General features: G+C 43.8%; 1 protein-coding gene across 1 annotated transcript; it reads right to left on the bottom strand.

Annotated features, from left to right (window-relative positions):
* Positions 1-4,194: 4,194 nt before the first annotated feature.
* Positions 4,195-10,809, bottom strand: LOC140463401 (alpha-internexin-like). Its single transcript, XM_072557293.1, has 3 exons — positions 9,667-10,809; positions 7,374-7,498; positions 4,195-5,252 (listed from the first exon to the last, which is right to left on the bottom strand). Exons 1-3 carry the CDS (start codon positions 10,684-10,686, stop codon positions 4,946-4,948), a joined length of 1,452 nt encoding a protein of 483 aa, XP_072413394.1. The 5' UTR covers positions 10,687-10,809; the 3' UTR covers positions 4,195-4,945.
* Between the last annotated feature and the right edge of the window lie 4,713 nt (positions 10,810-15,522).

The raw sequence follows: 15,522 nt of genomic DNA, 5'->3' as shown, positions 1-15,522 counted from the left end.
CCAAACTGGAGTTAATGGGAATCAAAGATAAAACATTCTGCTGGTTTAAGTCATAAAGGAAAATGTGTTTTTTAGGGATCAACCATCTCAGCTCCAGGCCTTATTTGCAGGAGTTCCTTGGGGTAGTATTCTCGGCCCATCCAACTTCAGATAGTTCATCAATGACCTTCTCTCCATCGTCAGATCATAAGTGGAATGCTCTTTGATGATTGTCGTATTTTCAGCACCATTTGCAACTCCTCAAATACAAAAGTAGTCTATGTCCAAATGCAGCAAGATCTGGCAATATGCAGGGTTTGGGCTGGCAAGTGTCAATTAGCATTCACACCATGCAAATGCCAGGCAGCAACCATCTTCAACAAGAGAGAATCCAACCATTGCACCTTAACATTCAATAACATTACTATTGTTCAATTCACACTACAACATCATGGGAATTACCATTGATTACAAATAATACTGCAGCCAGCTGGAGTCTGGGAATTCTGTAGTCTGTAACTTACCAAATGGCTCTGCAAAGTACAAGTCAGCAGGGTGGTAAAATACCCACCACTTGCTTGGATAAGTACAGTCCAACAACACTAATGAAGCTCAATACCATCCAGGACAAACCAGCCCATTTGATTAGCACTCCATGTACAATGGAATACTCCCTTCACCATCAATGCACCAGGTGTCAGCTACAAGATGCATGGCAATAAGTCACCCAGGCTCATTTGGCAGCACCTTCCAAGCCTGAACCCTTTACCTTTAAAAGGAGTCCACAGCAGGACAGCATCACTTATGAAGAGACTGATATGAGAAGGACAGCAGAGGCAGGAGATAAAAACCAGTTGCAGAAAAACCCCCTTCAACCTGCTTCTGCCTGTCAGAGCTGAATGTGACATCACAGGAAAGCAGGTGATTGGAGGGTATGTCTTCTGTGTCTCTTTTAATTTGTCAAATACTTTAAAGCAGAAGATGTTATTACAAAAGAATACAGTTAAGAAATTCTATTTTAAAATATTTAACATCCAAATTAATGAATTCAATAAATATAGATAACTGAGCAGGTGATGTGTCACAGCTATAGTAGGTGGGCACTGGGTGATGTCAGTGTGACCCTCAGTGACCATGCCTGCAGCAAGTATTGGCTACTTGAAGAACTAAAGCTCAGCTCAGAGCTGATGAACTGGAGTCCAAGTTATTGACACTGAGGCACATCAGGGAGGAGGAGAGTTATTGGGCAGTGTCTTTCCAGAGGCAGTCACATGCCTGAAATTAATTAACTGAAGAAATAGAAGCAGGTGTAATCTATCTGGTCCCTCAAGCCTGCTAAACCATTCAATATGATTATGGCTGATCTTTTTCATGGACTCAGATCCACTTACCCACTCACTCACTATAACCCTTAATTCCTTTACTGTTCAAAAATGTCTCTATCTCTGCCCTAAAAACATTCAACAAGGTAGCCTCATCTGCTTCCTGGGCAGGGAATTCGACAGACTCACAATCCTTTGGGAGAAGTTCCTCCTCAGTTCAGTCCTAAATCTGCTCCTCCTTACTTTGAGGCTATGCCCCCTAATTCTGGTTTCACCTGCCAGTGAAAATATCCTCTGTACTCCCAGCTACATCAAATTTAGTCCGGGTCAGGAACTGATGGGTATGAGTCCTGATAAGGCAGTTTTAGGATCCAGAATTTAGCCTTGGAAGAACCTACACCACTGCCCAGTGTATTTGCCCAATAAAAGTATCTTTTTGCTCCTGATTTGGACAAGGACACAGGCAGGATGAGCAAGCTGACCAAAGTACCACGCAGTAATAATAGGAAGTAGCATTGTTGGGGGAATATACATAGTTCTCTGCAGGGAAGTCAGAGTCCAAGGCCATGTTGCTTCTCTGGGGCCTTGGCTTGGGGCCTCTTTTCTGAGCTAAAGAGGAACTTGTTGTGGGGGATAATGGATTTAGTTGTTACTGTCCACATGTGCATTCAATCGAAAGGAGTAAGTACGATTAGAGAGGTAAAGATGTGGTAAAGATTGGTTTGGGAGAAATTACTTCCAATTTCTGGCACAGTACTGGGAGAAACAAGAGTTGTTCTGTTGTGACAGGCTTCATTTGAACCATGCTGGGACCAATGTCCTGGCGAATTGAATAACTAGGGTTATAAAAAGGCTTTAAACTAATTAGTGCAGCAAGGGTACAATTGAAGGGAATTTAAAAAAAAGAAATAAAAAAGCAATGGTTCAGGGTAGTGAAGGCATAAGCAATAATCATAGTGTGACATAAAGAGGCAGAAAATATAAGCAGCAAAATGCAGCAGAAATTAAAACCAGTGTAAGCAATAATAGCAAAAAGTCAATGTTTATAGCTCTTTACCTGAATGCATCTAGCTTTTCTTACAAGATAAATGAGTTGACAGTGGAAATAGCAACAAATGAATATGATTTGATAGCCATTGCTTAGTCAACAATGCTGCATGATGACCAGGGCATAATATTTGACACATTTTTGGGATGGAGGGCAAACAAATTGCCCTGGACTGCATCCAGGAGTTTTAAAGAAAGTGGCTGCAAGGATATGGGAAGCATTGGTGGAAATATTCCAGACTCACTGTATTCTGGGAGGGTTCCAGCAGATCAGAAAACTTCTAATGTGACATCCCTATTCAAGAAAGAAGGGAGACAGAAAACAGTGAACTATAGACCAGTTAGCCTAACACCAGTAATTGGAAAAATGATAGTGTGCATTATTAAGGAAGAAATAATAGGACGTTTAGAAAATCTTAACACACTCAACCAGAGTCAACATGGTTTTGTGAAAGAAAAATCAGGTTGACAAATTTGCCGGAGTTTTTTGCGGCTATAACAAGCAGAGTTGATAGAGGAGAACCAGTAGATGTTGTATATTTGAATTTCCAGAAGGCATTCAATTTGGTGCTACATTGAAAGTTATTGCACAAGATAACAGCTTATGATATTAGGGGGCATTGTATTAGCACAAACTGAGGATTGGTTAACACAATTTACAGAGTTGAATTGATGAGTCTTTTTCAGGTTATAAATGTATAAGTAGTGGAGGATCACTAAAGGATCTGACCTAGGATCTCAATTATTTACCATTTTAATATCTTGAAGGAGGGTTCAGAGTGTAATAGAGCCAAATTTGTTCACAAAAATAGGTGAGAGGGCATAAGGAATCTGTAAGGGAATATTGATATGTTGAATGAATGGGCAAAAGCTTGGCATCTAGAAGTTAATGTAGCAGTATCAGGTCATACACTTCGGCAGGATGAATCTAAAAGCAAACTATTATTTAAACTGAGAGAGACTTCAATAAAGTGTAGCACTGAGGGGTTTGTGTGTTCTTCTGCATGAATCACAAAAAGGCTTCCATGCAGATAAAGCACATAATTAAACCAAATGGAAAGCCACATTTTGGCATTTATTGCTTGGGGGTGTCTTAAAAATTGGGAAGTTTTGTCACAACTATACCGAGTAATGGTGAGACCACACCTGGAGTCTTGTTTAAGGAATGATGCATTGACAACCATTCCATGGAGCACCTCTGGTTTTGTGTTCTATCAACATACAATAAATTTCTTTTGTGTATAATTGCAGTTCCCTCTACCCCTCTTTGGAATTGGAGTAAAATAAGAGGAATAGAAGTGAAATGAGAATGAAGAGACCTTTCTCAAGGCTTTGAAAAGGTGGATGCTAGAAAATTGTTTCTGTTAGGCGAGGAGACTAGGACCCGTGGACACAGCCTTAAAATTAGAGGGGGTCATTTCAGAACGGAAATGCGGAGACATTTCTTCAGCCAGAGAGTGGTGGGCCTGTGGAATTCATTGCCACGGAGTGCAGTGGAAGCCGGGACGCTAAATGTCTTCAAGGCCGAGATTGATAGGTTCTTGTTGTCTAGAGGAATTAAGGGCTACGGGGAGAACGCTGGCAAGTGGAGCTGAAATGCGCATCAGCCATGATTGAATGGCGGAGTGGACTCGATGGGCCGAATGGCCTTACTTCCACTCCTATGTCTTATGGTCTTATGGTCTTATGGAGCCCACCCTCAGTGCTCCTTCATCCACCTGCTGACTGCTTATTTACTGGCTCCATGCTGATGATCCAGGGACCTCACTGATACAGTGACCACAAACCCAGCCCTATCGAATACAGAAATTTTCAAAGTTTTTGAGGACGAAAACAGACAAATAGGTTATTAGATTCAGTTTTTGGTTTATTTACACAAATCTAGACATCAGAATATAAGTGAAACAATTTACTGATAGTGAGATCCAGTAACATGGAAGGTGTCACCCTCCACCCTTTAACTTTCACATTTACACAAACACATTCTAACATTTAATTCTACTTCCTGAACAGTATCTCAAATTCCACTGACACTCCATCTGGATGACTGCTGGGCTCATTAAGGCAATTCATTTGTGTGAACAACATCCCAGTGGAAAGTGAGAATCTGTTGTGATGAGCAGAGTGAAGAACATGCAGACATTGAGACACATGCAGTGAATTCCTAGACAACATGAACAGAATGAACTACACTCAGGACAGGCCAATCTGATGGCAGTAATTCTGTGCTTATATTAATTGGAGAGAGACAAGCCAGCACTGGGATCCCTTGCTTGGAGTTAGTTACTTATACCCTCTTCCTTTTGATGTACAGAAGTAAGTGGCATTCCTTCTGTCCAGAAAGTATAGGACAGGAAAGACAGTGAAATATTGAACAAATAAGTGTAGTCACTCACGAAATGTGTGGTTTGGATACTAGGTGTCAAGGGAGTGGTAGGACTAGATTGGATTCTATAAATTGGGGCTTCAGACAGAAAGCCACCCATTCTTGGTGGTCATTTCTGATGCTCTGTTAAGGAATTCTGCCATCAACGTAATTGGTGTCCATCTATCTCAGGTGGAGGGAAGGGCAGAAACACTTAAGAGTGTTCAGTGATTTATTTTGGAGGGTTGGTGACTTCAGTTTTCTGGCTACTTGCATTCTGATCCTCTCGCTCTACCTTCTTGGTGGACACAATGGTTTCTTCAATTATCTCCTCGTAAGCCTCTGCTTTTTGCTTAGAGAGTTTTGTTGACATTTTGGGTCCCTCTTCCTTCAGCTCTTTCTTGGAGGAGACAATGCTGGTGGTGGTTGTGGTGGAGAATCGTGGTTGGGTTGGAACCATTAGCGCTGGGTTTGTGTTGGTAAGTGGCAGGTTGGTAATACTGGTGCTCAGCCTGGTTTCTTCACCTTCCAGCAACTTCCTGTCAGACAAAAAAGAAATGGCCAATTGCATTAAACAGAGGATTCACTGAGCTCCCATTATCTGTGCTGCTCTGTAGTGGAAACTCAACTGTGGGAACTACTGATGGCAAGTGAATAGGATGAACTCTTGGATTAGGATCCTCTTCCTCCAGTAATTAGTACCCAATATTTCTTCTTTCATTTTACAATGTAATTTCCTCTTGATTTGCAAAGATTTGCAATGTCATATTGTCCTTTTCAAAATAAACCTAACATCCATTCAACAGATGTTGCTTTAATGAGTTCAGATAACTAAATACAAATCACCTGCTGTGTTTGCAGTTGCCATTTCATTATTCCAATTCCTGCTGCCCCACGTTCACTGGTAGGGTCCAATCTGATGCTGACTGGAACCTGGGCAACACAGTCTTAACAGGCAACTACATCCACAAGTGGACAATTGAGATAATTGGAAAAGAAATTAATTGTCCTAAATCTGTCTGTTGCTGCCAGATGTCCTTCCTCCGCTAATTAATATGGGACTCCTTGTAGATCACACCTTTATACAAATTCATTTTACATCAAATGAATTGGGCTCTATCTGATGGTCTCAGGAGAATGGTTTCTGCAAATCAAACATAGCTATTCCCATTGATTTGGGTGTCTAGGACTAGGAACATAGATTAAAAAATAGAGTCAAACTATTGAAATCTAAAATTAGGAAATACTTCCACAGACAAAAAGGCAGTATCAGCTTGGGATTTGCTTCCAAAAATAGCAATTGTGCAAGATTGATTGATTAAATCTTAGGTGTAAAGGAGACAGGTCCAAGGTGGGTATATGCAGTTAGGTTCAGGTCAGCCATGGGCTGGGTGGCCACTTTCTGGATCTACAGACATAATTCGTACATGTTTTAAGCTAATGTTCATGGCCATGTCTGACACCTGTGCCCCAAAAATAATGCAGGTAGTTTGCCTCACCTATATCAGTCAATGCAGTAAGTGGTGTTAACCCTGCTCCAACGCAGACTGCTTTGAGCCAAATAATCTTTCAGATGGGTTCTGGAAAGATGAAGTGTGCATGCTATGGTGACATCTGATGTCCTGCTCTGCCTGATCATCAGGTACTTAGGGCCACTAATCTACTAACTGACAATAACTCTGGTACTCTATCCCATATCTGTCTCAAGGGTGGAGAAGAGCTGAGGCAACTTTGTGCCAACGTCAGCCAAGGGGCAGTCTACGTTTTCCAATAAGTGAAACAGTCTGACCTTCATAATCTCCTCAGTGAGATGTGGCTACTTGGTGAGATAGTGAACACCCCACACACCCTGTGAGTATGGTCCACCCAACCCCCAAGCTAAGGAATTATTTAGTTGTATACCTTCTATGTTCTGCAGTTGAACAAATTCAATTTCTGAAGTTGTGCTCTGCTGATTTGTGGAGTTAATAATTTTGGGCTCAACTCATTAGTTTCAACTTGAAACACCAGAATGTGGGAAGCACATAGTGCTCATTGTTGGCCTCATATTCAGACAGACACACTTTCAAAATGGAAGTGTTTTATGAATAGCCAAATCCAGAAGCAGAAAAGGAAAGAGGAAACAGTTAAACAATCAGAACTTGATTACAGAACATCAACAATTAATAATTTCTGTGCACTTCAGACAATCACAGGTACAAATAAATTTGCACGGTGCGCATCATTTCAGCAAGACTATTGAAGTTTTAGTGTGTTTGTTCATTTATAACTTGTCCCTGAAATATCTCCAGACCAAGTAGCAACCCACAGTACTTTAACATAAAACTTCTGGTTAAATTTATTCTGGCATAAACCCAAAGTGTCAAACAGCTATGATCTCAAGGGCAATAAATGTTTAATTTGCCACATTTGAAGAACTAAAGCTCTCCATATCCTACTCTATGAGTTTTTGTTTGTGCTCATAGCAAGCAAGCTGACCATAAGCTGCATTATCCTCTTCAGTCTGGGTACTGTGTTGAGACAAATGCCAATTATGTTTCGCTAACTCCTCAGAAAGGGATTGGTCATTCCTAGTGACTCAAAAATCTTACACCTCCCTTGGCCCAAATGTAAGAGGTTTAGAGATCAGGTTATTAACTCAGACACTGTCAAATTCTTACCGGTAAGCAGCAATCTCAATGTCCAAAGCCATCTTCACATTCAGAAGATCTTGATATTCCCTCAGGTGTCGAGCCATCTCAGTCTTGGTGTTCCTTAGCTCATCCTCCAAGTGCCCAATTGTGTCCTGATAGGATAGCATTGAAGTAGGTGGGTTTTTAAAATCAGCATTCATTAAATGTGTTTCCTCACTAAAAAATGACTGTTTTTTCAATCATTACTCAAACACACCCATCTGAGGCACACTGTCCATTTTAGATGAGACTTCAGACTGACTGTTTGCTCTAGTCCTCACCTAATTTAAGCAAAGGGCACTGATCAATAGCCAACCACCTGAGTGACTGCCTCTTCAAATAATATGTGGATACCAGCGGGAATGATCCAACTGGCCTGCTGCTGAGACCAAGGATCAAAGCAAGGCCTCAATCACTATGGTTTTTAGCAATAGATTTTTAACCAAATAGATTGATGTGCCTCAGTTTTCATAAGGTCACTGACTGAAGTGTTCCTCTTAAGACCTTGATGAATAGAAATTGTTTTGAAGTTTGTGTATAATGGAAAACTAGGAAGTATTATGAATAAAAGAATAATGTAGAATTTTAAAAGGACATACAGACAAGTTGATAGGGTGTATGGACAAGTGAGAGATGAAGCTCAATGCAGAGGAATGTAAAATTATTCATTTTAGCATGAAGAACATGCAGATACAGTATAAAGACATAACTCCAAAAGGGTGTGCAAAAGCAGGGGAACCTGGGTGAATTACTGAAAAAGTCACTTAAAGCAGCAGGACAGGTTGAAACAGCAGTTAATAACAGTATCTTGGGCTTTATTAATGGGGTCATAGAGTGCAGCGACAAGGAGATTATGTTGATCTTGTAAAAGACAAGTTTGACCTCAGCTAGATTATTGCATCTGGTTCTGAATACCATACTTTAGGAAGGATGTGAAGACAAAGTGAAGAAAAGATTTGTAGGATTGATTCCAGGAATGAAGACCGTCAATTATGCAAATAGATTGGAGAAGCTGAGTCTGTATTTTTGCAGCAGAGAAATTCAAGAGAAGGTTTGACAGGGGTATTCAAAATCATAAGGAATCAGGACATTAATTGGAGAGAAATTATTCCCACAATATATCAGGAGCAGTGGTTGCAAATTAAAAGCAATTCATAAATGAGGCAAGAATTGATAAGAGGAAAGGTGATTTCATGCAGCAAGTGATTAGGATCTGGAATGCCCTGCCTGGGTGTGTATTCAGGGCATTCAGACAGGAATTAGATGTTATCTAAAAGGAAAAATGCCTAGGAATATGGAGAGAGGATGGGAATGACAATGATTCAGATGATTAGCTTGATTGATCGGACAATGAGCCAAAGGGCCAAGTTGTGGTTTTGGGTTCCAGAAAACCCAACTACACAAAAGCCCAAATAAAACTTGCATGAAACTTGTCATTTGTAAATCTTCTACAAATTCATGCCCCACCTCAACCCCCAACTTCTCCAAGCAGACTTTTTAGTCAGTCATTCAGGGAATAAAAGTTGATTTATTTATTGCCTTTCTGAAACTGACTTGGAGAAGGTGCTCTGCTGCCTTCTTGAACTCACTGCAGTCCATTTGGTACAGGTACAATACTGTCCGGAAGAGTATTCCAGGATTCTGATCCAATGACAGTGAAAGAACAGCTATATACAGTATTTCCAAGACAGGATGGTGGCAATTTAAAACTTAAAGTCCAGCCTCTGTTCATGACTGAAGCCTGTCTGCTCATTACTGTCTATAATGAAGGGAGTTGGGCAAAAAGAAGAAACTCAACTGTACAAATTTGGTGTATTCAAAGAAAAACACTAGTCTTTTAAAATCATTATTATAAAGACACAAAGACTTTCTATTTGTATTCTGGGAATGTAGAATAAGCTTTACTCTAACCCCGTGTTATACCTGTTCAAGGAGAGAGAGAGAGGGGGGGAGGGCGGAGGAGAGAGTGAGAGAGAGAGTGAGAGGGTGGAGGAGTGGGAAGGAGAAGGAGGGGGGAGGGAGAGAGAGAGTGAGAGGGCGGAGGAGTGGGAAGGAGAAGGAGGGGGGAGGGAGAGAGAGTGAGAGAGAGAGAGAGTGAGAGGGCGGAGGAGAGAGTGAAAGAGAGAGTGAGAGAGAGAGAGTGAGAGGGCGGAGGAGAGAGTGAGAGAGAGAGTGAGAGGGCGGAGGAGTGGGAAGGAGAAGGAGGGGGGAGGGAGGGAGAGAGAGAGAGAGAGAGAGAGCGCTATCTGCCGCTGGCCATGGTTCTGAAAGTCCCGTGTACCTGGTAACCCGCCACCTCGGCGCTGTGCTGCTCCTCCATCTCCCGGAGCTGGCGCTCCAGGCTCTGGTTGGTGCCTCTGACCGCCTCCACCTCGATGGTGCGGGACTGGAGTTGGCGGCGGTACTCGCTCAGCTCCTCCCGGTTGGCCCGCAGCGCCTCGTTGTTCTTGGCCGCTGCTTCGCTCATGTCGGCGAACTTGCTGCGGTACCAGTCCTCGGCCGACTGCGTGTTGCGGGCCGCCAGGCTCTCGTACTCGGCGCGGATGTCCCGCAGGGCGGCGGTCAGGTCGGGCTTGGCGGTGTCGAGCTCCACCTCGGCCTGCACCTGGGCGGCGTGCAGCAGGCCCCGCAGCTCCTCCAGCTCCTGGTCGTGCAGCTTCCGCACGAAGCCCAGCTCGTCCATGAGCGCCTGCAGCTTCTTCTCCAGCTCCAGGCGGGCCAGCGTCGCCCCGTCCACGTCCTTGCGGTAAGCCCGGGCAGTGGCCTCGGCCTCCTCCCGGCCTCGCTGCTCTTCCTCCAGCCGCTGGCGGAGCTGCTGCAGCTCCTGCTCCAGGCTGTCCCGGTCCAGCAGCGCCTGGCACCGGCCCGAGCTCAGCTCGTCCACCTGGCTCCTCAGCTCCCTCATCTCCTGCTCGTAGAGCTCGGCCAGGCGGCTGGGCTCGGCTTGGCGCTGCCGGAGCACGCTCAGCTCGGCCTCCAGAGCCCGGTTCTGCTGCTCCAGGCCGCGCACCTTGTCGATGTAGACGGCGAAGCGGTCATTGAGGCCCTGCAGCTGCTCCTTCTCGTTGGTGCGGGTGATGCGGAACTCGTTGCCCAGGCCCGAGCTCTGCAGCAGCTCCAGGTCGGCGGAGCGCCGGTACACGGCCGGGGACGGCACCGACAGCAGGCCGCCCCGGGGCACGGACTGGGACCTGAAGCTGCTGCTGCGGCTCGAGGTGACCGAGTAGCGGGCGGTGGCCCGGGGAGCCTCCCCGTACAGGCGGCGGTAGGAGGACGGATACAGCTCCGGAGTCAGACTCATGGTCGGCGGCGGCAATAGGGCGGGACCAGCCGAGCCGCCGCTTTTATACCCGCCCGGACCAGCCCCCCCCACCGAACCTCCGGTAGACCCAGAGGGATGGGTGGGGGAGGATAAGGCGTCTCCCAGTTACCCCAGTCACCCGCATCTCCCCCCGCCCGGCCCCGGGTCACTGCTTCCCCTCCTCACCCAAAGGTGTGTCCCACCAACTGCAGCCGCGACACACCGTTTCCACCGCCCGGGAGACAAGGATCCAAAACCTGCCAAGGCTTGGAACCCCCTCCCGATCCCGAGCACATGGATCCGGCCGGTTCCCGAGCCCCCTCCCTCCTCCATTGAAATTAATATTAATAAACTTTATTTACATAAATTAATACCTCTGTCCCACCCCAACCCCACGCCCTCCGTCTGGGTCTCCTCGATTCTCAATGACTAGCACTGGACAGCGCCCAGTCTGACTGCATTGTAGGCTGAACTTGCTTCCCGCTTTCGGGAAACACCCAGGAGAAGCCTCGTCCTACCAGGACTTTAACAGACAGCAGGGCCTGTGAGGTTAGCGCAGGATCAGGGGGAACATTGCATTGGATCTACTTCAGCACTGGACAGTGATCGTGTTGATCTCAGACACACCAACAGCGACCCAGTGCTACCAGCAGAGATTATAGGCAAGATTGAAACACTCTTGAGTTGCACCAGGTTATAGAGAGTGTTGTGTTTCAATGGGACAATACACGGAGTCGGGACATTTCCAGCACTTTCTGTATTTATCTCTGATATCCGGCAGCCCCGGTATGTTTTCGTGCTCGGGCCATTTCATTATTTCAACAACTGGACAGCGGCAGGTGACAGCCGACTGCGCATATCTAAGATCCCGCTAATTCATAGATCACACACAGGTCACATACAGGATTCTGAACGTTCTATGTCCAGTCAGAAAATCTGCATAAAATATAGCCTTAAAGGTCTTTCAGTATTGTTCAGCATGTGTATCATGTTAGGGTGTATACGCAAGATTTGGACACAAATGCAGAACAATAGAGTGCTTGTGGGGCGGGGCAGGAGACAGGAAAGCAAAACATCAACTGAGATTAAAGATTGGGCTAGTACAGTGTTTTTTAAATCATATATATATGTATATATATGCTTCACGAGAGTTTAAAGTCAGGACCAGGAAATATTTCTATTTTATTAGTGTTGTATTGGAATTTTTATTACATTTTGTATTATATTGGAAGCAGTGTAATTGTATATGCAGCAGTGTGGAGTAATAGAAATTAAATCCAGGTTAATGTTATAGCGAACGAGGACGCGAGTTGCATGAAACTTCCTCTAGCCTCGCAAGGTCTCTCTGAGACCTGATTTCCTGAACTCTGGCCTATTGACCATTCCTTACCTCCTATGTCTGACTATAAATAGCTATTCCAAGGTTCTAAACCTGAGAACACCCTCTCTCTATCTCTCCACCTTTCCCTGCCCCCTCCCAACTCTTTTCACCTCTTTACATCTCCCCATCTCTCTTTCTTATTCCATCTTTGTATCTCATCCCATCTCTTTATCTCTCACATCTCTCTACCTTTCCCCACATCTCCAAAACCGTCTACCTCTTTCCTGCCTCTCCACCCTTCCCTGCCTCCCAACCTCTCCCCGCTTCTCTACCTCTTGTTACTTCTCTGCCACTCTCTGCCTCTCTACTTCTGGCTGCTTTTCTAACTCTCCCTCACTTCTCTACACCTCTCTCTATCAGATTTCCTCACCCTGCCTCTCTTTGTTTCCTTGCCTCTCTATCTCCTCAGTCCCTCTCTCTATCTGTCTACCTCTCCCTCCCTGCCCCTTTACCTCTCCTTGTTTCTCTGCCTTTCTCCATCTCTCCAACTTAATCTCCACTTCTCTACCTCGCTCCACTTGTCAGCTATTATCATTTCCTTTAAGATGCCGCTTACATTTTACTCCTCGGAGGTCAGCTTTTAGAATGTATCTTCCTCTTTGTATTTTTCTTTCTTTCTGGCACTGCACCTTAAAAGCCTGAGGATATTTTACTACGTTAAATAGAATAAAAGTATGCCGTTTGTTGTTGTAAAATTCTTCTTGAATCTTGTGTTTACCACGTATTTACTGGAGCCATCACTCTAGTGATTAATTATATAATTCATTCCAATCTTTCCGACACCTGATGCCTCAGATCCCAGGGACCCAGACTCTTCCGATCTTAATTTCTGTTGTCTCTTGATAATTAATCTGATTCTTTTTGTGTCTCAAAACAGAAAATACACAAAACTACTGTGAGTTGTTCAGTCTACAAAACAAAACCCAGACAGATTTGTGTAAGATTTGAGCCCCCCCATCACAATTGGGAAGATGTGAGTACCATTAGGGTCTCATAATGAAGGTGGGTGCTATTACCCATTCCACAAAGGGCCTGAATACCTGTGATAACAGAGACAGGTTCCTCCTCGAGGCATACACATGAGATGCGAGGTCCTTCAGGGGAGCAGTGGCGACTGGTACATTTGATCATGGCGCAGTGGATAGCCTTAGTCACACTTACATCGGTGCACCCCCATCCCTTACCACTGTAGCAATTTGGATAGGCTATCCTGGATTTATTGGAGGAAGTCCATAAGCAACTGGCAGGTGCAGATATTGTGCCCTGATCAGCTGAAGGGTTACAAATAGGTCATTTTTGTTTACAAGGGATGAGACAACTATTTTAATCTCCTGAAAATATAATTAAAATTTCAGGAAAAAGGTGAAAAACTGCTTCACTTTGTGCAATAATCATTCGTGTTGGGTTATGAAAAGGGACTGGAAAGGTAAAAGTTAAGTAGAACACAGCTCAGAAAGGGCAAGAAATACAGTCAAACTGGAATAGACAATCGGAATGAGTTAGGGCTAATTAGAGAAAAAATGTGGGGACATGAACCAATGCTGCCATGTAGCATAGAAACACAGAATGGTTTATAATTACCCACTGTCTGTGCCAATTTTCTGCAAGAGTAATTCTCTTACATTTTGATCACAGTTGTGAAAAAAAACTTCCTCTTTAGGAAATTACCCAGTTAACTTTTCAAAGACTCCTTGGAATCTACTTCCACCTTACTCTCAGGCAGTGCATTCCAGTTTCCAGCCATTACCCGTGTGTAAAAGCAAAATGCCTCACATCAAATTGCTTTTTTATTTTGTCAATAATCTTAAATTTGTGTCCTCTACTGGATCCTTCTGCCAATGGGAAGAGCTTTTCCCTTTTTACTTTGTTCAGACCTCTCATGATTTTGAACAACTTGATCAAATCTTCTTCAAATCTTACCCCCAAAGAGAAAATCCTAATTTATCTAATCTATCCCATTTTCGGCATCCTCTTTCGTGCCTTCACTTACTTTCTATAGTGTGGTGTCCAGAACTGAACACAGTTTAGATTGAACTAAAGTTTTAAGCACATTTAACATAACTTCCTCGCTTTCGCACACCATTCCTCTATTAATAAAACCTCGGATTCTGGTTTCTTTATCAACTGCTTGTTCAGCCTGTCCTACCACCTCCCCGACTTTTGCAAGTATATTCCCTGATATCTCTCTTCCTGCATCCCTTTACAGTTATATCATTTGTTTCAGTTTTTCTCTTTTCATTCTTCCTACCAGCGTTAATCTCATCTTGCTTCTCCTTTATTACATTTTATCCCCCACTTATCCACCTATTTCACCAAGCTGTCTATATTTTTGAAGTTGAATGCTATACTCCTAACGGTTCACAATACAATTGAGTCTTGTGCCATCTGCGAACGATGAATTTTACCCTGTACATCCGGGTGGAAATCACCAAGAAAAGCAAAGGTTCTGGTAATGATATCTGGTCAATCCTGATGTAAACCGTCCTCCACACTAAAAACTAACCATTCACCATTAATCTCAGTTTCCTGTCATTCAGCTAATTCTGTATCTATTTCGCCACTGTCGTTTTATGAGTTCTAACTATGTCTGTTATGTGCGGCTTTCTGTAAGTGTAAGCTTGGTAAGCGAGGAACATTTCCAGGACCTGATTGATTGTCTGTTGTGTCTGTGAAACATCTGGTATACGGCAAGCTTGAACTATTCATGAGAAAGAGATTCTGAGGCACTCTCCCTTATTTACCTGATGGGTTTTGGGAAACCAACTACATCCAATGCTCTCAAATAATTAATCTTCTTCCCCTCAAATATCTACCCACTATTCACATCTTCTCTTCAGTCTCCACTTGCTAGAGCTGGAACTTATCACGTTCTGGATCGGAAGCACAGACTCCCTTGACTCAAGGGCTCAATTCCGCTGTTTAATTGAATTTTAATATATACAGTATAAATATTCGGAAGTGTTATTGCACACAACAGAATCACTGTGACTTTTTCTTTGGTTTCTAACCAAAGTTTGTGAATCAGATTGAATCATTCAGAATTTCCTATTGATGAATGTTAGGCGACTGTGTGTGAGTGTAACTGTCTCTGTCCCTCTCGTTGTGTTCACTGCATTTTCAATTCCCATCGGGATCAGAAACAGCAACTAACTAAAATTAGCTCCATTAGCCAACGTGGCAATTCCAATCACTCCATTCGGCTTCCAGGTCATTTTATTTTGAGGCGGTGGGATCTGAGAGTTGACACGGTTACCTCCAACACATATCTGGTTGATCAAGATTTGAAGACCCTGAGATGAAGGAGGCTGACCGAAATTGACCGCCCTGGAGAATGTCACAATCGTTCACTGTTCCTCTTATGTTAAAATTGGAATCCAGAAACAGAGAAAAAAAATACAGGTCTGGTCCACTTGTCTCTTTCTCTCTCTGAAGGTCTTTGTTTTTTCCTTTCTCTC

This window comes from Chiloscyllium punctatum, chromosome 38 (assembly GCF_047496795.1).
Source record: "Chiloscyllium punctatum isolate Juve2018m chromosome 38, sChiPun1.3, whole genome shotgun sequence".
NCBI lineage: Eukaryota > Metazoa > Chordata > Chondrichthyes > Orectolobiformes > Hemiscylliidae > Chiloscyllium > Chiloscyllium punctatum.
The sequence above is the reverse complement of the archived record's forward strand: the minus strand, read 5'-3'. Positions and strand labels throughout refer to the sequence as shown.

What these genes read in the sequence shown, in the direction of transcription:
- LOC140463401 (XM_072557293.1), bottom strand. Translation starts at nt 10,686, where the DNA reads ATGAGTCTGACTCCGGAGCTGTATCCGTCCTCCTACCGCCGCCTGTAC. An exon ending in CCGAGGTGGCGGGTTACCAG is followed by an intron (nt 7,499 to 9,666) that starts GTACACGGGACT and finishes CTATCCTATCAG; the next exon opens with GACACAATTGGGCACTTGGA. An exon ending in ATTGAGATTGCTGCTTACCG is followed by an intron (nt 5,253 to 7,373) that starts GTAAGAATTTGA and finishes TTTGTCTGACAG; the next exon opens with GAAGTTGCTGGAAGGTGAAG.